Below are 25,473 nucleotides of genomic sequence, written 5' to 3'. Positions count from 1 at the left end.
CAAAAGGTATTAAATAGTTGTAAACTTACTTTCTGAAATCTACTAAAAACTTAAGCATATCTTCATTTGACAGCTTGTTACTGTCTTGCTTGTAGAGAGCAGAAAACCTTGCATTTTTGTCCAGGGTCCCCAAGGTATCTTTAAACAAAGTTCTGAAAATAAAAGTACAGTGTTTTTTGCTTTGTTTTTTTTTCTTTTAAGGTTCCATTATGTTGACACACAAGTACATTCCATTGTTCTTCTCCATTGTTCTATTCCCTTAACGACACTTTAACTTTGTTTTCGCACAACCACTCACAATGTAATCCATAACCGAGTTGTAACAAACTGTATTTCCACCATTCACAATGTATTGTAAGCCACACTGAACCCGCAAATAGGTGGGAAAATGTGGGATACAAATGCAATAAATAAATAACACATTTTCAGTCAAGAATAAGTTCCCATTCTGATGACTGTATTCTAAAACAGCCTCCACTCCATCAAGGCAGAATTAAGGTATAGACAAACTAAGCAAATGTTTATGGTCTAAACATTTATTAAGGCTCTGTCCAAAGTGCTATTTCCATGCTTCACCTGCTAGGCATACTGGCCTACTACTAAAAAGGTGTGAGCAAATCCAAATAAATATGGTCTCAACTTCTTTCAATTACTTCCCCTATTATCCTCCTCTTCTCACCCATTATTAAGCTGTTCTCAGGTGCTAGCTATCATCTGCCTCAAGGAAGCATGGCTCAATTCTATATTGAAGTTTGACACTAAGAATAACTGCAGAGTATAACAGTGTAAAACTCCACCAGTATATCACCATATTTCTATCCTCTTAAGTCAGCTTCCACTCATAAGAGATGAGCAGGACCAGCACCGCTGTCACCCGCAAAAGTCTGTTCATCCTCCTCACCCCCCTGTGCACTGTTCTGCAAACAGTATGAGTTGCCAAGCAGTGCTTCTTACCTCCTGATACTTTCTTCTCTGCTGAGTTTCCTCTCCTGTCAAAACCATGTGGAAACCCGCAGTTTGCAAGACCCACCAGCATTACACAGTTCCATATAAGAGAAGGAAGCAGCAGCAGCCCATATGAATTATAGGTCACTGACTCCTGTTCGATGAAGGGGATTGGGGGAGGGGGGAAAGGATGTGATTGTATCAAAGGACAAGGGGGTTTAAAAATCTCTGAGTGCCTTATGTGCTTGTTTGCCTATGGTCCTCCAGAAAGTTTAACCTTGACCTGATATGAATATATTTTAAAAAGGCAGGGAAAGAGTAACTTGGAACAATGTAGGCAAATAATTTGCATTAGTCATAGTGATTCTGACCCTAATCAAAATACCAAAAAGACTGAAGCTACAAGTGGAAAATGACAATAATTATATACTGCCTCAAAAAGTAGAAGTCATGAAAATTAAACTACAGATTGAACTAAACCATTACATTTCTTACAATGAAAATTTGTTTTACCTTGCAGCCCAAGCAAAGGGCATTCTGTATTGTCCAAGCCTGTGACACGCCTGTTTAGCATTTTTCAACACCTTCTGTGCAACCTGCAGTACATAAAGAAAAAAATGATGAAGCAAAGAGGCAAAGAACAAAAACAGACAAAGAGGCAAAGAACAAAAACAGACAAAGGTCCACAACCAATGGAAAAGAAAAAAAATGGCAGATCCCCAAGGGGCATCAAAGTTCCAATAGTAGTTGAAATAAACAGGTAATCCATAAAGCCCAACATGGCCATGTTTCAGTAAAATCCAGCATTAGGGATACATAAAATTCTCTGTAAAAATTACTAATAACCTAAAAACTGCAAAACTCCTCTCTATCAAGTACCAATAAATTTCTGTTTAACCCTTTCATTATGAATGTAAGTAATTTATTATAATTTCACAATCATATGAGGGATAAACAAAGTAATGCCTTCACCTCAATAACATTTGATTACATGAAAATACCATAACAAAAAAATGCTTCAAACATGCTCTTATTATTACATGTGTTTACACTGCTACATAATCACCACTATTCGTTACACATTTCTGCTGACAATGGACTAGTTTTTTCTGGGATAAGCAGCATAAAATGTTTTGTACTTTTTTGGGATCTTGCCAGGTAATTGTGACCTTGATTGGCACCAAGTGCTCACTGCGTGCTTCCAGTTTATAAACAGCAAATCAGCCTTGTCGCACAGACACATCTTGCCAGCCGAGATGAAGGAAGAGTTTTCAAAGAACAAACGAGCATGTGTATAGCATCAGTGCTGCTATCTGTTGAGGAATTATGGAGTTGAAGGCATTACTTTGCATTTAACCCTCCCAATGTAGTATTAAACTGACACATATTCAAATCTCATAACCTCCAATCAAAAAACTTTTCATTTATAAAATAGTATATTGAAAATCAAAAAAACTTTGAAATCCATAATTACATATAATTTGTATTTTTAACCTAAATTCAATCATTCTATTAAAATAGCATATAAAATTTTAAAACACATAATCTTCCTTATTTGTTATGTATATTTTTATGTATGTTTGCTTGTACCCCACTTAGGTGATAAGTGGGTTATAAAAGTAATAAACAACTATAGGTCTATTGTGTGGTGCAGAAAATGATTATGTATTTGAGGTAATGTGCATAAAGAAGGTATTCATCATCTAGTAGCACTATAGAAATGATAAGTAGTAGCAGGAGTAACCTGCTAAAAACTCAATATCATACATTGTGAGGAAACCCTTATGTTCAAGAAGATTAACCATATCTACCCTTTTCTTTACCGGAATTGGCGAACGCCTTTACGGTACTATGTAAACCACATTGAGCCTGCAAATAGGTGGGAAAATGTAGGAAACAAATGTAACAAACGAATAAAATAAGGTAAAATTATGTATAATCATACCTGATAATTTTCTTTCCATTAATCATAGCTGATCAATCCATAGACTGGTGGGTTGTGTCCATCTACCAGCAGGTGGAGATAGAGAGCAAACTTTTGCCTCCCTATATGTGGTCATGTGCTGCCGGAAACTCCTCAGTATGTCGATATCAAAGCTCCATCCGCAGGACTCAGCACTTAGAGAATTACACCCACAAAGGGACACTCTGCCCAGCTCACCACCGCCGAAACGGGGGAGGGGAAGTAACCCAGCTCATCCCCACACAAGTGGGGGAGGGGAATCCGTCCAGCTCATCCCCGCGGAGCGGGGGAGGGACACCACACCCGCCGATGCGGGGGGATCTGGCTTATCCTGCAACCGCAACCGCGGGAGGAGCTGACTGACCCGAACACCGCCGAAGCGGGAGGGGTACAAAGCTGCCCTACAGCCGCACGAAGCGGGAGGGAGTGCTGGCAGAATTTAGGTCTCAATCCAGCCCCGTAAAACGGAGGGGAGAGGAATGCAGCAGCTCACTGTAACACAAACTCGTCTCAACTCTTCAAGAATCCAAGTGAAGGAAGAACTTGAACGCGAAGTCTTTCTGAAGTAACTGAAGACTAAACTTGAACCTGAAATGCAACCAGAATAAAAACAGTACAGATATCTGGGAGGGGCTATGGATTGATCAGCTATGATTAATGGAAAGAAAATTATCAGGTATGATTATACATAATTTTACCTTCCATATCATCAAGCTGATCAATCCATAGACTGGTGGGATGTACCGAAGCAGTACTCACCCAGGGCGGGACATAGAAATCCCTGACCTCAACACTGAAGCTCCAAACCGGGCCTCCGCCCGTGCAGCCACAGTCAAACGGTAATGCTTGGAGAATGTATGAGCCGAAGCCCCGTTGCCGCCTTGCATATCTCTTCCAAGGAGACGGATCCGGCCTCTGCCATCGAGGCCGCCTGAGCTCTCGTGGAGTGAGCCTTCAGCTGGATAGGCGGCACCTTCCCCGCGGCCACATAAGCCGCTGCAATGGCTTCCTTGACCCATCTTGCCACTGTAGGCTTAGCAGCCTGCAGACCCTTACGAGGACCTGCAAACAGGACAAACAGATGATCCGATTTCCGGAAATCATTGGTCACTTCCAAGTATCTGATGATGATTCGTCTCACATCCAGATATTTAAGAGCAGAGTACTCCTCTGGGTAGTCCTCCCTACGAAAGGAAGGGAGACAGAGCTGCTGATTCACATGGAAGCGAGAAACAATCTTGGGCAGGAAGGAAGGCACTGTGCGAATAGTCACTCCTGCCTCAGTGAACTGCAGAAAAGGCTCTCGACATGAGAGCGCCTGGAGCTCGGAAACTCTTCTGGCTGAAGTGATAGCCACCAAAAAGACTGCTTTCAACGTCAGGTCTTTCAGAGATGCCCTCGACAAGGGTTCAAAAGGCGGCTTCTGCAATGCTCTTAGCACCAGGTTGAGATTCCACGCAGGCACCACTGAGTGCAGAGGAGGGCGCAGGTGATTAACTCCCTTGAGAAAGCGCACCACATCTGGCTGTGAAGCCAGGGAAGCACCCTTCAGGCGGCCCCTGAAGCAAGCCAGAGCCGCTACCTGGACTTTAAGGGAACTGAGCGACAGGCCTTTCTCCAGACCTTCTTGCAGGAACGCCAACACTGAAGCAATTGGAGCAGTGAAGGGAGAAAGTGAGCCTGCTTCACACCACGCTGCAAAGATACGCCAAACCCTGGCGTAAGCAGTAGAAGTAGAGCGCTTCCTCGCTCTCAGCATAGTGGCGATGACCTTGTCTGAGAAGCCCTTCTTCCTCAGACGCTGCCGCTCAATAGCCAGGCCGTAAGACCAAAGGGGGAGGGATCCTCCATCACCACAGGACCCTGATGTAACAGGCCCTGCTCCACTGGCAGCCGCAGAGGATCGTCGACTGAGAGCCTGATCAAGTCCGCATACCAGGGACGTTTGGGCCAATCCGGACCCACCAGGATTACCCTGCCGGGATGCTTTGCCACCCGGTCTAGCACCCTGCCCAACATGGGCCAGGGCGGGAACACATAGAGGAGCTCTTGTGTCGGCCACTGTTGGAGAAGAGCATCTACTCCCAGGGATCGAGGGTCCCGTCCTCTGCTGAAGAAGCGCGGCACTTGGCAATTGGCCGATGACGCCATTAGATCTAGGCTCGGCTGGCCCCAGCGCTTCGTGATGTCCAAGAACGCCTGAGCCAATAGCTGCCACTCTCCGGGCTCCAAGGTATGGCGACTGAGAAAGTCCGCCTTGACATTCATTACTCCGGCAATGTGGGCCGCTGAAAGCTGCTCCAGGTTCGCTTCCGCCCACTGGCAAAGATTCATAGCCTCCTTGGCTAGAGGGGCGCTCTTGGTACCTCCCTGGCGGTTGACATAGGCCACAGCCGTGGCATTGTCCGACAGTACCCGTACAGGCTTCAACACCAGTACCGGGATGAACTCCAAAAGCGCCAACCGAATGGCTCTGAGTTCCAGGAGGTTGATAGACCACTTTGCCTCTGCAGGAGACCAGAGCCCCTGCGCTGTCCTTCCCAAGCAGTGGGCTCCCCAGCCCGACAAGGAGGCGTCCGTCGTGACGACAATCCACTCTGGGGTCACCAGAGGCATTCCCGCAGACAACTTGTCTGTCTGCATCCACCAGCTCAGCGCCTTGCGCACTGCTGGGTCCAAGGGAAGTCGCACAGCATAATCCTCCGACATCGGAGTCCAGCGCTGCAGCAAAGAGTGTTGAAGTGGTCTCATATGAGCCCTGGCCCAGGGCACTACTTCCATCGTGGCCGTCATAGAGCCCAACAGCTGCACATAGTCCCAAGCCCGAAGAGGAGAGGCTACCAGGAACTGGTCCACCTGAGCCTGAAGTTTGACAATCCGATTGTCTGGCAGGAACACTCTGCCCACTTGGGTGTCGAATCGAACTCCCAGGTACTCCAGGGACTGAGTCGGGCGCAGCTGGCTCTTCTCCCAGTTGATGATCCATCCCAGGGAGCTCAAAAGAGCAACTACCCGGTCCACAGCTTTGCCGCACTCTGCATAAGAGGGGGCTCGGATCAACCAGTCGTCCAGATAAGGATGGACTTGTACCCCTTCCTTTCGTAGGAAGGCCGCGATGACCACCATTACTTTGGAAAAGGTCCGCGGAGCAGTAGCCAACCCGAATGGGAGGGCTCTGAACTGGAAGTGTCGTCCCAGGACTGCAAAACGCAGAAAGCGTTGATGAGGAGGCCAGATGGGAATATGCAGGTACGCTTCCTTGATGTCCAGGGAAGCCAAGAACTCTCCTGCCTTCACTGCCGCTATAACAGAGCGGACAGTCTCCATGCGAAAGTGCCGCACTTTCAAGGCCCGATTGACCCCTTTGAGGTCGAGGATAGGCCGGACAGAACCTCCTTTCTTTGGTACCACAAAGTAAATGGAGTAACGTCCCTTGCCAAGCTGACTTTCTGGCACAGGAACGACCGCGCCCAGGCGGATCAGATTGTCCAAGGTCTGCTGCACTGCCACAGCTTTGACCGGAGACTTGCAGGGGGAGAGTACAAACCCGTCTTTTAAGGGTCGGCAGAACTCTAGCTTGTAGCCGTCTCTGATGACTTCCAGCACCCACGCGTCTGAAGTTATTGTGGTCCACTCGCCCAGAAACGAGGACAGCTGTCCTCCAATCTGCACTGGGGGGTACCAAGGCCCCGTCATTGGGTACGAGACCCTGGGGAGGACCGGAGTGAGCACCTCCGGGACGGCGGTCTCTGCGAAAGGAATGCTGCTTGGGGGAGAAATTCCTCTTGAAGGAAGAGGGGGCAGAGGAACCCGACTTGCCCGGGCGATACCGACGGGCTTCCTGCAACCGTCCGCTGGAGGTACCGGGACGAGTACTAGCCCGAGCCCTGACCTCTGGTAATTTCTTGCCCTTAGACGTGCCGAGATCGGTCACGATTTTGTCCAGCTCGACCCCAAAGAGCAGCTTGCCTTTAAAAGGCAATCTAGCCAGGCGGGATTTAGAGGCGTGGTCAGCAGACCCATGTTTCAGCCAAAGCCACCGCCGCGCAGAGATTGTCTGAGCCATGCCTTTAGCTGAGGCCCTCAAGACATCATACAGCAAGTCTGCCAAATAGGCTAAGCCCGATTCCAGGGCCGGCCAATCAGTCCTCAAGGAATGATCAGAGGGGGAAGCCCGCTGCACCATAGTCAGGCACGCCCTGGCCACATAGGAGCCGCAAACTGAGGCCTGCAAACTTAAAGCAGCCGCCTCAAAGGACGACCTTAAGGCCGCCTCCAATCTTCTGTCTTGGGCGTCCTTTAGGGCCGTGCCACCTTCCACCGGCAACGCCGTTTTCTTAGTCACCGCAGTGATTAAAGAATCCACGGTAGGCCACAGATAGGCCTCACGTTCACTCACAGCCAAAGGATAGAGGCGGGACATAGCCCTAGCCACTTTAAGGCTCGCTTCTGGGACATCCCATTGAGCCGAAATTAAGGTGTGCATGGCATCATGCACGTGGAAGGTTCTAGGCGGGCGCTTCGTCCCCAGCATAATGGCAGAGCCAACAGGGGCTGAGGGAGAGACGTCCTCCGGAGAGGAAATCTTCAAAGTGTCCATGGCCTGTAACAACAGGTTGGGCAAATCCTCTGGGCTAAAAAGCCGCGCTGCAGAGGGGTCATCCGCTCCATCCGAGCGGGGATCCGTCTCCTCCAAGGAATCCGCAAAGGACCGTTGGGAGACCTCAGACACGCTGCCCTCATCTACATCGGAGGAGACAAAGTCCTCCAAGGCCTGGGAATCAACCCGAGGGCGTTTACCTCTGGGAACCTCAACCTCTTTACCAGACGAGGGAGCAGGGGCAGCGTTTTGCATGAGGAAAGCCTGATGCAGCAGCAAAACAAACTCGGGGGAGAAACCCCCCAGACTGTGCACTTCCGCAGCCTGGGCAACAGCCCTAGACGCACCCTCAACCGGCGCTCGCAAGAGCGGGGGAGAGACATGCTGCGCATCCAAAATGGCGTCCGGCGCGACACTCCGCGAAGGAGCCGCGCGGGAAGAACGGCGCTTAACTTTAGCCGCTTTTGTGCCGTCGCCCAAATTAAGGGCGTTCATGGCATTAATGTCTCCAATCTCAAGGGCGGCCCACGAAGAAGCCGTCCGAGCCGCGTGGCCGGCCAAGATGGCGGAGGCGAGGAGCGGGGGATGGGCGTTTATGGCGGGAAAAACCGCCACGCCGGAGGAAGGACCGGGACATTCATCGGTCACGAAACTGTCACCCAACAAGGGCGAATCAGGCTGTAAGACCCCCGCATCCCCTCTAGAAGCGCTCAAGCGATCCGGGGAGCGACCCTTTGCGCCCTCGCCCTCCGACGCCATATGCCACGAGGAGAAGAATCGGGGAACCCCCTGCCCGCTATAAAAAGGTAAAAATTACCTGCTGTCCGCTCCGAGCTGTAACGAACTGGTGTCCCAGTGAGTAGCTGCAATGAACGTTTAAATAAACGTCGAAATAAACGCCTTTAAGGACGTTTAAATTTTTTTTTTTTTTTTTTTTTTTTTAACGGAGCCAGCGGGAGGGGGGAGAAAAGGAGGGACCTGGCACCACCAGGTTTGCACTTGCTCAAAAGAGCCCTCAACCCCAGGCACTCAACAAAACCTAAAAATTAGGCTTGGAGGCCTAGCCAGAGCTGCTGCTGTGTGTGACCACCACCTGCTGAGATAGAGAACATACTGAGGAGTTTCCGGCAGCACATGACCACATATAGGGAGGCAAAAGTTTGCTCTCTATCTCCACCTGCTGGTAGATGGACACAACCCACCAGTCTATGGATTGATCAGCTTGATGATATGGAAAACTACTCAGTAGGGTCTTTTTTTTTTTTAACTCATTTACCTGCCACATTATTTCCTCTTTATAATCATCTCTATCTATATAGCATTTTATATAGTGTAATGCAGATTTTTACTGAACTACAGCCATGTCAAACACCTACTGCTTTTATTTAACTGTTATTGAGACTTTCTTACCCCTCTGAGGTCTATTTTTGTTCTTTGCAAATTGTTTTGCAAATAATAAAAACAGAGAAGGGCTAGTGGAGAACAGCGAATATTGATAGCAAGGGGGGGGGGGGGGGAGACACGGATTTTTTGAGGTAATAAGGCTGGAAAACCTTAACGATGAAAGATGTGGTAGACAAAGTTGGAAAAGCAAGTTACTGAATAATTTCTCCATAAACACTGAACTTCAAAATTGTTCCTTGTATCATCCCAGTTTCTGGACAAGCTTTTGTTGATTTAATTGCTTGTTAATGTAAACTTTTTAAAAAATAAATTAAAAAAAAATGTTCTCAACTTAATGGGACAATCTGAATTATGAACCGGTATCCTAATTTCTGTAGGTATCTGATCAGGATATATTTGGAAAAAGGATATACATAATTGCTATTTTTCACACGCTTAAAAAAACTGGAATATAAACAATTCATAAGCCTAAAGCAAGACAGATAAACATGGCAGTTACTATAAAGTAAAGCTTATACAATATTTAAATTCCATAAATATTTAATAAGCAAATATGCAGAAAGATATTACCATGAAAGATATACAAAACAAAGGATCTCATTTTCTAAAGGAGTCTAATACCAGCAGAGACTGGCAGAAAGTCTTTAGAAAGTTCAGAATATCCCTTAAGAAACAAAACCACGTAGTTTGAGAAAATGGCCAAAAATACCAAACAAATTCAGTATTTCTTTGTTTTGTTTTTTTTTACTATTAATAACTGAATTGTGACTAATACATCAAAGATTCCTTAAAGTAAGCCTACTTTTCTTTTTAGTATTTTCTGATCATTGAACATAAAATACCTTGGACGAGTCTGTGCTTTTCATGTAAGGTTCGGCACAATGAGTAATGCTTCCCTGGAGCACTTTTTCTATCCTAGCCACTAGGAATATGTCTGGATGTGGACATGTGACCGAGAATATTCCCTAAATCAAGAAAAAAAAATTGGTATATTCATGCAACATATGCATATCATAACAGATGATTAGAACCTAAGAAAAAACACTATAAAGCAGTATAATATCAAATGCCCTACAGCAACTATCAAAAACAGTACATAGGATCTGTAAAACTTGGAAAAGTAAAATAAAAATATGAAAGTACAGCTGCAATGTTATCATTTTCCAAGCCCTAGTGGTTAGGGTGGTGGACTTTGGTCCTGGGGAACTGAGGAACTGAGTTTGATTCCCACTTCAGGCACAGCCAGCTCCTTGTGACTCTGGGCAAGTCACTTAACCCTCCCCATTGCCCCATGTAAGCCGCATTGAACCTGCCATGAGTGGGAAAGCGCGGGGTACAAATGTAACAAAAAAAAAAATACACAATCCCCCTGGATTGTATAAATGGAATGCAAATTTCGAAAATTGCATTCTATCTTGAAATGTCCGTGAATCCAAACTGGCTAACGAGCCAATTAGTGCACTAAATTATTGGCATTAATTGGCAACATTTTGGATTGGTGCACGCATCTTGCTAAGCACTATTCTATAAAGATTCATGCGTAAATCCTATAGCACACAACTTGAGAGAGCATGAGAGGGTCAGAGGTGTTCACAAAGATGGGTGCAGTATTACTGAATACCAGGGATCAGTGCCTAAATTACATGCCAGGATTTACACCAGGATTCAGTTAGTGTAAATCCTCATGCCCAAAGTCAGGCACGGAAATCGGCTCTAAGCGCTATTCTATATATGGTACCCAACTTGGAGTGCTGTTTATAGAATAGTGCTCCACACCGGGTTTTTTTGTACCATTTTTTGAGCACTATTTACTGAATCTAGTCCAATGGGGTAATTCAGTACAGATCACCTAAAGTTAAGCACTTTGATGCTGTACACCAAGCGCGAATTTTATAATCAGCATTTACGCATCTGTGTGCAATATATACAGCAAGACAGAGTCCTGTAGGGGTTGCAGTACTGAAACTAACTTAAGACAATATTTACATGGTAACATTTAGGCGCAGCCACTTACACCATAGCAATGGCTGGTGTAAATGTCTGCGACTAAATGTTGTAGATGTTCCGCTTCAGTGGATGGACCTCACACTTAGGTACCTTGGGTTACAGATACCCGGGAGCTTGATACATTTATATCATACTAGTAAAAAAGCCCCGTTTCTGATGCAAATGAAACGGGGGCTAGCAATGTTTTCTTCTGTGTGCATGTGGGAGTGTGTGTGTCCCTGCCCTCTGGCCTCTCTCCCCTCCCCCCTCTGAGTCCTTCACTGTTACAGAGCCAGCGATTTGATTTTGTGCTCTGCTGTTTTCCTTCACTGACTGTGTTACAGAGAGGGCGGGGCAGACACATAGGAAAACCGGATATCTCGCCCCCTTCACACTTCCGGCTGGAGGCTTCATAGAACGTTGGTGTTGCTTTTTATATAGAGAGATCATCTCTTCCCTGTTGCAGACTACCAAGTCTTTACTGACCTGATGGACACCCTTGCTCTTGTCTTTGGGGAGCCGTGTCCAGTTTTTGAAAATAGTAGTCCTGCCTAAGTGGATTTCTCTCTTCCAACATTTACCACTGATTCTTAAGCTACAAAATTTAGTTCTCTGGAATAGCATGATCTGGAAAATATGGATGGGAAAGTACTCCGACACTTCTCGGAGGCAACTGCAGTTTACGTAACTGGAGGGGGGGGGGGGGGGTTAGGTCTCCCTGATTTACAAGCCTATAATACTGCCTGCCATCTGGGTGTATCCAACAGGGTATTATGATACAACCTTTGAGCAAGAGACAGGGAAGCCTCTTCATCTGGTATATATTTTGCACACTAGTGCAGGGGCCCTTCAGAAATTGATGAAACATATCTTAATTCACCCAGTGTGCTTTGTGTGGGGTCTCGTTAGAAAGTGATTTGGACTCCATGTGCAGTGTTCCAGGTATTCACCCCGATCGGTAATGCAGATTCCCCCCCCCCCACCCCCCCCCAGAATTGTGGTCCCATCCTTACTGCACATGGGCTGGTCTTAGTTAAGGATGTGGTTGAGGATGAGGAGGCAGAGTTCTTGCCATATGATTCTCTCCAGCGGAAATATAATTTGACTCCATGGGATTGATATTCATACCTACAGCTTTATCACTACACGTGCACTCTTTGGGGATTTTTGCCATAGATTTTCAAGAATCTGTTTTTGATGAAAAATGGCCTTTACTAGCAGTTTATAAAGGGTTAATGGGCAGGTAGTATGAAATGCTTAAGCAGCTTCTAGGGGTGCCCCTCTGCAATCTACAGTAGACTTACAAACCTGAGATTTTGATAGTTATTCTATGGAAGACCTGCAGAGAAGTTCAAGTGAGGGTCCACACCTGATTGAAAGTGCACAGCTGTAAGAGTGCATTATAAATTTTTGATGCGTCTTTATATTCATCCATCTAGAGCATGTTAAGATGGGCCTCTCCACAGATGTGGCCTGTCTTAAATACGGACAGAAAGATGTTTCCTATAAACATTGTGTGTGGGACTGTGCACCTATTCGTAATTTTTTTTTTTGTTGGGGGGGTGGGTAGTATGGATTTATCTGGGTTCACTTTATCATGAGAATTGACGCCAACTCCACAGGTGTGCAGGACATTGCTGAAGGCACCCAAGTGTCCAGTACATTTCTTCACAAAGAATCATTAAGCCAAGAAATGGTATCTACAGATGTGGACTCCTTATCTGAATACTCTAGCTCTATGTGTCCACTCTTCTATTTTGAACACTCTATACCTTTGACTCCTTTCTTGATTGATAGGCTATGTGATCTTAATATTTGTCTTTCTGTAGGAAGTGTTGAGGGTGGGAGGGAATTTTGAAACTGTTCACTGTCTGTTTATTATGCTTAATGTTCCAGTTGTTTTTGTTTCCTGTGTGGATAATGGCAAAGATATTTTAAAATAATTGTAGTTGCACGTGTAACTGTCAGTATTCTATAACCTTAGCGCATAAGTGCTAGGCATGCCTCTGACCTGCCTATGCCTCTCCAACACTGCCTTGATTTCTGCACCAAGGTTACATAATTACAACTAAGTGCAGTTACACACATGACTGCTAATTAGTGCCAATGAGCACCAACTCCAATTACAGCCAATCACTGCTAATTCCCATGTGGCACCTAATTTATCAATTAAGTTAAGTCCATAACTGGCAACAGTTATAGCTTGTGTGTATAAGTTTGTACACCAAGTAGAAAAATGTGCACACACGAGTTTTATTTTACTGGATTTATTGGGATTTATTAACCCTTTATGAAGAGATTCACCCATTACGGTGTACCGCAGGTACAGTTTTAACATAAAACTTACAATTCTTTTATCATAATAAAAATAACCAAAGCATAAACACAATCAATGAAGTAAATCTGGAAATGGCAAATTGAAACCTACCAAGGACCAACATGAAAGAGTATCAGAAATATATATATTTAACAGAACTGTAGAACATTATATAACAGAAATATGATAAATGTCATGCAATACAAATAATACTATAACAGACAGCAGGGAAGAACATTCAAACATAGATATGATACGATGACAGCAAAATACCAATGAAACACCTAATAAGTACACATTAAAGAATTTGAATAACAGATATGATAATGTTGATACTATAATACAATGAAACATCTTACCATGTAGTCAAGGAGCCAAGTGCAGATAAATAGGCGGGGACAAGATGGGTAGTACAAAGTCAACTGGGATAGATAGATGGATAGCTAAACTCAAAGAAAGTTATATGTACAATTCAACAAGGTAAGAGGAACTGGTCCAAGTGATAGAGTATGTAGCAAGTTAGTCCAGGTGCAAAGTGAGTAAATAGTTATCACATGTATCAAATGTTTTCAACTAGCTCTTTTCTCAAGCCTTCAATACATGTGATTATAAAATAAGAGAGATTTGTCAGAACAGCTTTAGTAGTGGCTAAAAATCTGAGGCATTATCATTTAAGGTGAACCTGGAAAATGGAACAGGCCATATCAATAATGGGCACATGATCAAAACCCAGCGCTATTCAGGATAGCACTCAAAATACTGCCATTCCACCGCCATAGTAGCACGGAATAGCAGCGTGGTCATGATCAGTTAATATATGTAGATATAAGCAGCGTTGTATTCGCGCTAACCCCTAAGTTAAAGAGGAGCAAATCATCTGGACTGTGTAGTAGATACCAAAGTGCATTCAGTCCGGTTTGTCAACAAAGAGGTACTTAACCAGTATCAAAGCTACAAGAAATTTCATTGGAGTTCCTCTGCGTAAAACCATAGTCAAGATTATTTAAATTTGCAAAATGAGAACACAAATTTAAGCTTAAAAATAAATGCAGAAATTACAGTATGAAAAAAATACCATAAAACCAAGCATCCTAATTACAACCTTCTCTAGCTATAAACTAAGCATTATAAGATGTACAGTTTTCTCACCTGCTTTGGATACTGCAACATGGTCTCATGAATAACATTTTGAAGTTGCTTTGAACAGTCCCCCCAACCATTATTCTGCTGCTGAGGGGCACTGGCTATCATCTGACTCACAAAAGAATGATTCAAGTCCACGTGGAAGTCTGCTGAAATTTTGCGGTTATTCTTTATGTCAAACAGTGACAAAGTAACGAAGAAAGGCTCCACCTGAGCATCAAAAAAAAAACAATGCTGATCATTTGGTTTCAACAGTGCCATTCACAAAACAAGCATGTGTGAACTCTAACATGGCAAGGCAATAATTTTGGCATGCCTAGTAAACATCATTATGGTGCTCAGTGTGATGGAGTTTGTGGGCAAACTGCCTCCAGTAAAGAGCACAGAACTCAGTCAGCTAGCAGCCAAGCAGGAGTATCAGTAGCACAGATAACGAATGATACATACCTGTAGCAGGTGTTCTCCGAGGACAGCAGGCTGATTGTTCTCACGACTGGGTCGACGTACACGGCAGCCCCCTCAAACCGGAAGAAAAATCTTGCGGGAGGTCGCGCACGCGGGGCACGCCCACGGTGCATGCGCAGCCATCTTACCACCCGTGCGCGACCGTTCCCGCTCAGTTAAATGACAAGCAAAGAAATGAGGAAAAACCACAACTCCAAAGGGGAGGGAGGGTAGGTCAGAACAATCAGCCTGCTGTCCTCGGAGAACACCTGCTACAGGTATGTATCATTCGCTTTCTCCAAGGACGAGCAAGCTGCTTGTTCTCACGACTGGGGTATCCCTAGCTCCCAGGCTCACTCAAAACAACAAACATGGTCAACAGGGCCTCGCAACGGCGAGGGCATAACAGAAATTGACCTACGAAGAACAACTAACTGGGAGTGCAGCCTGAACAGAATAAAACCGGGTCCAGGAGGGTGAAGTTGTATTCAAACCCCAAACAGATTCTGCAGCACCGACTGCCCGAACCGACTGTCGCGTCGGGTATCCTGCTGAAGGCAGTAATGAGATGTGAATGTGTGGACAGATGACCACGTCACAGCCTTGCAAATCTCTTCAATAGTGGCTGACTTCAAGTGGGCCACTGATGCTGCCATGGCTCTAACACTATGAGCCGTGACATGACCCTCAAGAGCCCGCCCAGCCTGGGTGTAAGTGAAGGAAATGCAATCTGCTAGCCAATTGGAGATGGTGCGTTTCCCGACAGCGACCCCCTTCCTATTGGGGCGAAAGAAACAAATTGGGCGGACTGTCTGTGCGGCTGTGTCTGCTCCAGATAGAAGGCTAACGCTCGCTCGCAGTCCAATGTGTGCAACGGACGTTCAGCAGGGCGGGTATGCGGTCTGGGAAAGAATGTTGGCAAGACGATTGACTGGTTAAGATGGAACTCCGACACCATCTTCGGCAGTAACTTAGGGTGGGTGCGGAGGACTACTCTGTTATAATGAAATTTTGTATAAAGAGCATGAGCTACCAGGGCTTGAAGCTCACTGACTCTACGAGCTGAAGTAACTGCCACCAAGAAAATGACCTTCCAGGTCAAGTACTTCAGATGACAGGAATTCAGTGGCTCAAAAGGAGGTTTCATCAGCTGGGTGAGGACGACATTGAGATCCCATGACACTGCAGGAGGCTTGACAGGGGGCTTTGACAAAAGCAAGCCTCTCATGAATCGAACGACTAAAGGCTCTCCAGAGATGGCTTTACCCTCAACACGATGATGGTAAGCACTAATTGCACTAAGGTGATTCCTTACTGAGTTGGTCTTGAGACCGGACTCTGATAAGTGTAGAAGGTATTCAAGCAGGTTCTGTGCAGGACAAGAACGAGGTTCTAGGGCCTTGCTCTCACACCAAACGACAAACCTCCTCCACTTAAAAAAAGTAACTCTTTTTAGTGGAATCCTTCCTAGAGGCAAGCAAGGCACGGGAGACACCCTCTGACAGACCCAATGAAGCAAAATCTATGCCCTCAACATACAGGCCGTGAGAGCCAGAGACTGAAGGTTGGGGTTCAGAAGCGCTCCGTCATTCTGTGAAATGAGAGTCGGAAAACACTCCATTCTCAACGGTTCTTCGGAGGACAACTCCAGAAGAAGAGGGAACCAGATCTGACGGGGCCAAAAGGGCACGATCAGAATCATGGTGCTGCAGTCTTGCTTGAGCTTCAGTAAGGTATTCCCCACCAAAGGTATGGGAGGCTATGCATACAGGAGGCCGTTCCCCCAATGGAGGAGAAAGGCATCCGACGCCAGTCTGCCGTGTGCCTGAAGTCTGGAACAGAACTGAGGCAGCTTGTGATTGGTCTGGGAGGCGTAAAGGTCCACCGAGGGAGTGCCCCATTTTCGGAAGATCTTGCATACCACCCGGGAATGGAGCGACCACTCATGCGGTTGCATGAGTCTGCTCAGCCTGTCGGCCAGACTGTTTACGCCTGCCAGGTACGTGGCCTGGAGAAGAATGCTGTGCTGGCCTGCCCATCGCCACATCCTGACGGCTTCCTGACACAGGGGGCGAGATCCGGTGCCCCCCTGCTTGTTGATGTAGTACATTGCAACCTGATTGTCCGAATTTGGATAATTTGGAAGGACAGCCGATCCCCTGAAGGCCTTCAGCGCGTTCCAGACCGCTCAGAGCTCCAGGAGATTGATCTGAAGACCTTGTTCTTGGAGGGACCACACCCCTTGGGTGTGGAGCCCATCAACATGAGCTCCCCACCCCAGGAGAGATGCATCAGTCGTCAGCACTTTTTGCGGCTGAGGAATTTGGAACGGGTGTCCCTGGTCCGAATCGTCCACCAGCGCAGCGAATTGCGACAACTGGTGGGCAGGCGGATGACATCTTCCAGATTCCCTGTGACTTGGCACCACTGGGAAGATAGGGTCCATTGAGCTGATGTCACGTGAAGACGAGCCATGGGAGTCACATGGATTGTAGAGGCCATATGGCCCAGGAGTCTCAACATCTGCCGAACTGTGACCTGCTGGGACGCTCCAGCCTGGGAGGCGAGGGACAGAAGGTTCTGAGCCCTCGCCTCGGGAAGATAGGCCTGAGCCATCTGTGAATTCAGCAGAGCTCCTATGAATTCCAGAGATTGGACTGGCTGGAGATGGGACTTCGGGTCAATTTATCACAAACCCCAGCAGCTCCAATTTATCACAAACCCCAGTAGTTGAATAGTGCACTGCATGGACCGAAGAGCTCCCGCCTCTGAGGTGCTCTTCACCAGCCAATCGTCGAGATATGGGAACATGTGCACCCCCAGCTTGCGCAGATACGCCGCAACCACCACGAGACACTTGGTAAACACCCGTGGTGCAGAGACGAGCCCAAAGGGCAGCACACAATACTGGAAGTGACGTGTCCCCAGACGGAATCGCAGATACTGTCTGTGAGCTGGCAGTATCGGGATGCGAGTATAAGCATCCTTTAAATCCAGGGAACAAAGCCAATAGTTTTTGTGAATCATGGGAAGAAGGGTGCCCAAGGAAAGCATCATGAACTTTTCTCGCACCAGAAACTTGTTCAGGCCTCTCAGGTCTAGGATGGGGCGCATCCCCCCCCCCCCCCCCCCCCCGTTTTCTTTTCCACAAGGAAGTACCTGGAATAGAATCCCTGCCCTTCCTGCCCGGGTGGCATGGGCTCGACCGCATTGGCGCTGAGAAGGGCGGAGAGTTCCTCTGCAAGTACCTGCTTGTGGTGGGAGCTGAAGGATTGAGCTCCCGGTGGACAATTTGGTGGGGTGCACTATTTGAAGAACCCACTGGTCGGAGGTTATGAGAGGCCACCTTTGGTGAAAAACTGTCAACCTCCCCCCGACAGGCAGGTCGCCCGGCACGGCTACTTTGATGGCGGCTATGTTCCCATGGATCCAGTCAAAAGCCCGTCCCCTGCTTTTGCTGTGGAGGCGCAGGGGGCTGCTTAGGCGTACGCTGTTGACGGAAACGAGTGCGCTAGGACTGTCCCTGTGCCTGAGAAGGCCTTCAGGCTGGTTGGTTGTTCCTACGCTTGCTGTAAGCGTAAGGTGCAGCCTGCCTGGTCCGGGAAAAATGTCCACCAGTGGGGGCGGATGCTGAAGGCGCCCGGTGAGAGAGCTTGTCGAGAGCAGTTTCCCGCTGGTGTAGTTGGTCCACCAACTGCTCGACCTTCTCGCCAAAAATGTTATCCCCCCGGCAAGGGACATCCGCCAGTCTTTGCTAAGTGTGGTTGTCCAGGTCAGAGGCACGCAGCCATGAGCATCTGTGCATCACTATACCCTGGGCCGCGGCTCTGGATGCCACATCATATGTGTCATAGATACCTCTGGACAGGAATTTTCCGCACGCCTTCAGCTGCCTGACCACCTCCTGAAAGGGCCTGGACTGCTCCAGTGCCGCACATTGTTCCGCATGTGGATGCTCATGTACAAGCAGGTATGATTGGATCCTGGTCACGAGCATAGAAGAATGGTAGGCCTTCTTCCCAAACGAGTCCAGAGAGAGAGACTCCCACCCTGGGGGCGCCGAGGTGGTATCCCTCGAACTCCTTGCCCTTTTGAGAGCAGAGTTCACGACCGCTGAGTCATGTGGCAGCTGAGGTCGCATCAACTCCGGGTCTGTGTGGACTCTGTATTGGGACTCCGCTTCCTTAGGGATGGTGGGATTAGATAAAGGCTTCAACCAGTTCCGAAGCAGTGTCTCCTTGAGGACATTGTGCAACGGTACCATGGAAGATTCTCTAGGTGGTGATGGATAGTCGAGGACCTCGAGCATCTCAGCCCTCGGCTCATCCATGGTGACCACTGGGAAGGGAATGCTAATAGACATGTCCCGGACAAAAGAGGCGAAGGAGAGGCTCTCTGGAGGCGAGAGCTTCCCCTCCGGAGAAGGTGTGGGGTCGGAGGGAAGACCCACAGACACCTTGGAGGAGAAATATCTGGGGTCTGCCTCCTCCTCCCACGAGGCCTCCTCCTCGGTGTCGGACATGAGCTCCCCTCAGCTCAGACCGCAACCGGGCCCGTCTCGACCCCGAGGAACCATGTCCTCGATGATGGTATCGAGAGTGGACTCCGGCGCCGGTGGGGATGAAGCTCCCTCGACGTCGACGGGGATTCCACCTGAGTGGCGATCGAGACTGGCACCGGTGTCGAAGACCGCATCACAGGGCCAGAGCCAGCCGGCGCATCCATAAACGGCACCGTGGGCGCAAGCACCCCTGGTGCCAGCAAGGCCTGGCGCATCAGCCCCTCTAGGATCCCCGGGAGGATGGCTTGGAGGCACTCGTCTAGGCCCTCTGTCGGGAGAGGCTGGGGGGGCCGGTGCTCGAAGATGCCCGGATCCAGGAGACGGTACCGGGGTACCCGACGACCTGCGCATCGACACCTCTTCGATAGAGGGGGAGCGCTCCTCCCGGCATTGGCGCTTCTTGGAGATCGAGTCTTCTCTCGACGTCCCGGAGCTGCCAGTCCCATGCGCCATGGGCGACCGATGACGGTGCTTCTTCGCAGCTTTCTCTCGATGCCCGTCATCAGCACTCCGCGGCATGGACGAGGAGGAGGTGGAGTCTCCGCACCCTCTGGGGGTCGGACCAGACAGGGTTCGGTCCCGATGGCCCTAAGCAGCGGGAGTGGCCGGGGTGGACTGCCCATGCGGTCGCTCACCGCCGCCGTCGCTGGCAGGTCGTCGGGCCAAGGGAACCTGTACTCCTGAGGTCGATGCCATAGTCGGCGTCGAAGACGTCGACATCGGTACCGGTTCTCGAAGACCCAGCCGTCGAAATCGAAGGGCTGGCGCAAGTTCCAAAAAGACGGTCCCGAAGACTTGCTTCGCCACCTGCGTCTGCTTTCGCAAGCCGAGACACAAGGTGCACGCCTTGGCATTATGCTCCGGTCCGAGGCACTGGAGACACCAAGCGTGAGGATCTGTCTGCAAGATCTGCCGGCCGCACCGACCACACTTTTTGAATCCGCTCGGGACTTTCGAGGACATCGACGGAAAAATCGTGTCGGCGAGGTCAAAATCGTCGATGGTGGCGGTAAAAGGGCACACCACAAAATAAAGAACGACCGCAACGAGGCGAAAGAAACGGAGAAACTCGATGAAAAGGAAAAGTCCTTTTTGTTTTTAAAAGGGGGCGCGCGAATGCACGAAAAGCAAAAAAAAAAAAACAAAGAAAATTGCGGATGGCCAGCCACGGATCCAAGATGGCGACGGTGTGACTTGCATCGACTGACACGTTCTGAATAGTGCTCAAGCTTGACTCTGGAAAGAGCCTCTTACCTGCTGTTTCAGATGGGTAAGAGACGAGGGAAAGTCAGGGAGATTCCCTCTGCCCCAGGTGATAAACCCTCGCTCCAACAGCCGATGCTCGAACACTTTGGAATTGTGTCTGGCTCAGGTATGACCTCTACTCCTGCTGCTGGAGTCCGCCTCTCGGAGCTGACCGAGTGTCGACGGGGCTTCTTTGAGCCCTGTCCCACGTACAGCACCACCCCAACCAGGAAGAGAGCTTTGTGGCGAGTCCTGTTGCTTCAATCCTACATAAGTACATAAGTAATGCCATACTGGGAAAAGACCAAGGGTCCATCGAGCCCAGCATCTTGTCCACGACAGCGGCCAATCCAGGCCAAGGGCACCTGGCAAGCTTCCCAAACGTACAAACATTCTATACATGTTATTCCTGGGATTTTGGATATTTCCAAGTCCGTTTAGTAGCGGTTTATGGACTTGTCCTTTAGGAAACCGTCCAACCCCTTTTTAAACTCTGCTAAGCTAACCGTCTTCACCACATTTTCCGGCAATGAACTCCAGAGTTTAATTACATGTTGGGTGAAGAAAAAGTTTCTCCGATTTGTTTTAAATTTACTACATTGTAGTTTAATCGCATGCCCCCTAGTCCTAGTATTTTTGGAAAGCGTGAACAGACGCTTCACATCCACCTGTTCCACTCCACTCATTATTTTATATACCTCTATCATGTCTCCCCTCAGCTATCTCTTCTCCAAGCTGAATAGCCCTAGCCTCCTTAGTCTTTCTTCATAGGGAAGTCGTCCCATCCCCGCTATCATTTTAGTCGCCCTTCGCTGCACCTTTTCCAATTGTACTATATCTTTCTTGAGATGCGGCGACCAGAATTGAACACAATACTCAAGGTGCGGTCGCACCATGGAGCGATACAACGGCATTATAACATCCTCACACCTGTTTTCCATACCTTTCCTAATAATACCCAACATTCTATTTGCTTTCCTAGCCGCAGCAGCACACTGAGCAGAAGGTTTCAGTGTGTTATCGACGACGACACCCAGATCCCTTTCTTGGTCCGTAACTCCTAACGTGGAACCTTGCATGACGTATCTATAATTCGGGTTCTTTTTTCCCACATGCATCACCTTGCACTTGCTCACATTAAACATCATCTGCCATTTAGCCGCCCAGTCTCCTAGTCTCGTAAGGTCCTCTTGTAATTTTTCACAATCCTGTCGCGAGTTAACGACTTTGAATAACTTTGTGTCTTCAGCAAATTTAATTACCTCACTAGTTACTCCCATCTCTAAATCATTTATAAATATATTAAAAAGCAGCGGTCCTAGCACAGACCTCTGAGGAACCCCACTAACTACCCTTCTCCACTGTGAATACTGCCCATTTAACCCCACTCTGTTTCCTATCCTTCAACCAGTTTTTAATCCACAATAGGACATTTCCTCCTATCCCATGACCCTCCAATTTCCTCTGTAGCCTTTCATGAGGTACCTTGTCAAACGCCTTTTGAAAATCCAGATACACAATATCAACCGGTTCCCCTTTGTCCACATGTTTGTTTACTCCTTCAAAGAATTGAAGTAAATTGCTCAGGCAAGATTTCCCCACACAAAAGCCGTGCTGACTCGGTCTCAGTAATCCATGTCCTCGGATGTGCTCTGTAATTTTGTTTTTAATAATAGCCTCTACCATTTTCCCCGGCACCGACGTCAGACTCACTGGTCTATAATTTCCTGGATCTCCCCTGGAGCCTTTTTTTAAAATGGGCGTTTCATTGGCCACCCTCCAATCTTCCAATCTTCCTGTTAGGTGAAAGGAGCATTCAGGGAGGGAACTTGCTCGAAGCTGGAACAAATGCTGTAAGCTTGAATATTCCAGAGGAAAGCTCTAATCCTGCTGTAACTGTGAGTATCCTGGAACAAGTTGCTAAAGCACCTCCACTGGTATTTGAGGGGAAGTTGGAAAGACCTGCTGTAGTGACATTAGAGTCACTTTGGGATTTAAATTCCACAACTCTCTCTGCTTTACAAACTATGATAGTAAAGAATTCTGAAACTATCAAGGTTTTGGCTGGGTCTACATTGAAACAATTACAAATTAATGATCTCCAAGCAGCAGAGGTAAAAACCCTCTCTGGCAAACTTGAAAAAATGGAAATTGTGGAGCAGTCTTTGATTAAAGAAAGGAATTTTGCCTCTAAATGCTTGGAATATTTGGAGAATCAAAGAGACTTAACCTAAGAATTATTAACTTTCCTAAATCTCCACTTGTGTCACCAGTACAAATGGTTAAGAAATATTTAGTAGAAATCCTGGGACTACCTGAAAATTCTTTACCACCTATTACAAGGGCATATTATTTGCAAATTACTGGGAAAAACCCAGATAATTTAAACCCTCAAGGTGTAATGAACTTGACTGAGTTCCTGGAATCATCTCTGGAGGTTGTCACGCAAACTACTACTTTGTTAGTGACATTTGCATTAGAATTAGATAGAGATGCTGTACTCAGACTGTCCTTGAGACATTTGAATTCTTTATTTTTAGGTTCAAAAGTAAGGGTTTTCCCGGATTTATCCAGGGAAACCCAAAAGAGAAGAAACATTTCTTTTACAGCGTCCTAGGGTAGTAGCTTTAGGAGCAAACTTTCAATTGAAATTTCCTTGTGTTTGTAGGATACTGTATCAAACAAAGCAATATCAATTTCTTGAACCTAAGCAGTTAGAGGATTTTTTATTAAGCAAAGAGAGTGTAATTGTGAAAATTTAATCCTGAATGTAACACTGTATAGTAGCTTGGATTAAGTCAACAGAGCATGGTGCAGTCCTTGGTTTAACAATTAGAGAATAGGCTTTGTTATATTAGCTTATAATTTAATTTTTTTTCTATTTCTCTTTGTATTATTGTTTTCCTATGATGATGTTGCATATTTCGTGTATTTTATTCAAGATTTATTGAATATTGTAATTATTAAAATTTGAAAAGAAAACAAAATTGTGGACTAGGCCGCAAATCGGTTTTCCGGGGCTGACACGGAGAGGGACGAAGACGCATCTCTCTCCAGCGCGGAAAGCGAAAAAGCTGAGCGGGAACCATAGCGCACGGACGGGAAGACGGCCGCGCATGCGCGGTGGGTGTGCCCTGCGTGCGGGACCTCCCGCAAGATTTTTCTTCCGGTTTGAGGGGGCTGCCGTGGACGTCAACCAAGTCGTGAGAACAAGCAGCCTGCTTGTCCTCGGAGAACAGTATTTACAAGATAAAACAATTTCAACTATCAACTTAATTATAATATAATTGGGTGTCAAACTGCATGGAATGATCTGGTTGATTCATGCCCAGATCAATCAGATCCAGTGAGGTGAAATTACTTTCTCTTGCTAGTATCATGGCTTGGGGAAACTTCAGGGAAGCAGCTTAAATTTTGTCAAATATGACAGCTTTGTAATAACTTTTACATTACAGAAACTGAACTACAACAACTAAAATATAATCTCAAAATATATAAGAAAGAAAAGAACAGCATTCAAAGGGATATATCCTAAGATAACCAATGTTGTAATTCACAACAGTATGCTCTTGAAAAAGTTTCACACTGCCTTAGTTGTGACTGGAATTGATATAATTTATCATAACCAATCAATCTGAGGTACTAATATTGAAGAACATAAGTAAAGTCATGCTGAGTCAAACCAAGGATATTTAAGCCCAGCATCCTGTCTCCAACAATGCCCTGTCTAGGCCACAAATACCCAGCTGATCCCATTTCTTACAGCTCATTTTCAAGGGGTGAGCAATGGCTCTCCTCAACTACCCAGCTTATAATTTGTCATGGATTAATCCTCCAGAACTTGTTGAAACCTCTTCTGCACTCCTGTTAGTCACCTTGACCACACACTCACAACAGCTTCTACACTTTTATTTATATGTGCATGAAAAATAACTTCCTATAATTTGTTTACAACCGGTTGGTCATTAGTTTCATGGACGGTCCTCTCATTTTTGTGTTTGAAAGGTTAAAATAGTTTCCTATTAATTGCTCCACCCAATCATGCTTTTATATGCTTCTATCAGATCCCCTTCTCAGTCTTTTCTCTAAGCTGAAGATCCCTAACCTTTCTTCATAAGGGAGGTGTTCTAACCAGGGATGTTAAGTCGGTACACCAAACCTTCAACTCCAACTGAAATTAGGCTTTAAATTTTTTGTTTGGGATTTAAGTGCTGGTAAATATAACTTCAGATTCACGACAAAGATTTGTATATACGCATAAAATGATAAAAACAAATTAAAACATATGATAAATTTATGTTGAAGCTGGAGTCAGTACATTACCAACTAACCAAAATTGCTTCTAACCCCTATATCATTTTTGTTCATCTCCTCTCATCTTTTCTAGTTCTCTTATATCCTTTTTTGAGATGGGTCGACCAGAACTGCGGACAGTACTCAAGATGCAGAGAGACCATGGACCTATAAAGAAGTACAGCAGTTACTTAATCTGTAGCAGGACAGGAGGATAGGAATCTTCGCTTATAGGGGGGGGGGGATGTCACCCAACAGAGCCTGAGTGGAAAGTTTTCGCCAGCATTTTCCAGAGCCTTATTGCACAAGCCCACTTGTTTCTGTCTGCCACCATTGTACAGGACACCCCCTCAGTCCACTGCAAGATTTTAGAACACAATTCATAAGTACATAAGTATTGCCATACTGGGACAGACCAATGGTCCATCTAGCCCAGTAACCTGTTTTCCAAACAGTGGCCAAACCATGTCACAAGTACCCGGAAAAACCCCAAATCATGGCAACACTCCATACTACAAATCCCATGGCAAGCAGTTGCTTCCTATGTCTGTCTCAATAGCAGACTATGGACT

General features: G+C 46.7%; 1 protein-coding gene across 1 annotated transcript in view; it reads right to left on the bottom strand.

The window, feature by feature from the left end:
* Positions 1-25,473, bottom strand: part of DOCK9 (dedicator of cytokinesis 9) — a 719,745-nt gene that overhangs the window by 373,498 nt on the left and 320,774 nt on the right. The window contains 4 exon segments of the mRNA XM_030201354.1: positions 30-152; positions 1,459-1,541; positions 9,755-9,877; positions 14,365-14,568. Of these exon segments, the coding sequence (XP_030057214.1) occupies positions 30-152; positions 1,459-1,541; positions 9,755-9,877; positions 14,365-14,568 (533 nt within the window).

Source organism: Microcaecilia unicolor, chromosome 4 (genome assembly GCF_901765095.1).
Source record: "Microcaecilia unicolor chromosome 4, aMicUni1.1, whole genome shotgun sequence".
Taxonomy (NCBI): domain Eukaryota; kingdom Metazoa; phylum Chordata; class Amphibia; order Gymnophiona; family Siphonopidae; genus Microcaecilia; species Microcaecilia unicolor.
This window is presented reverse-complemented; position numbering and strand designations above follow the sequence as displayed.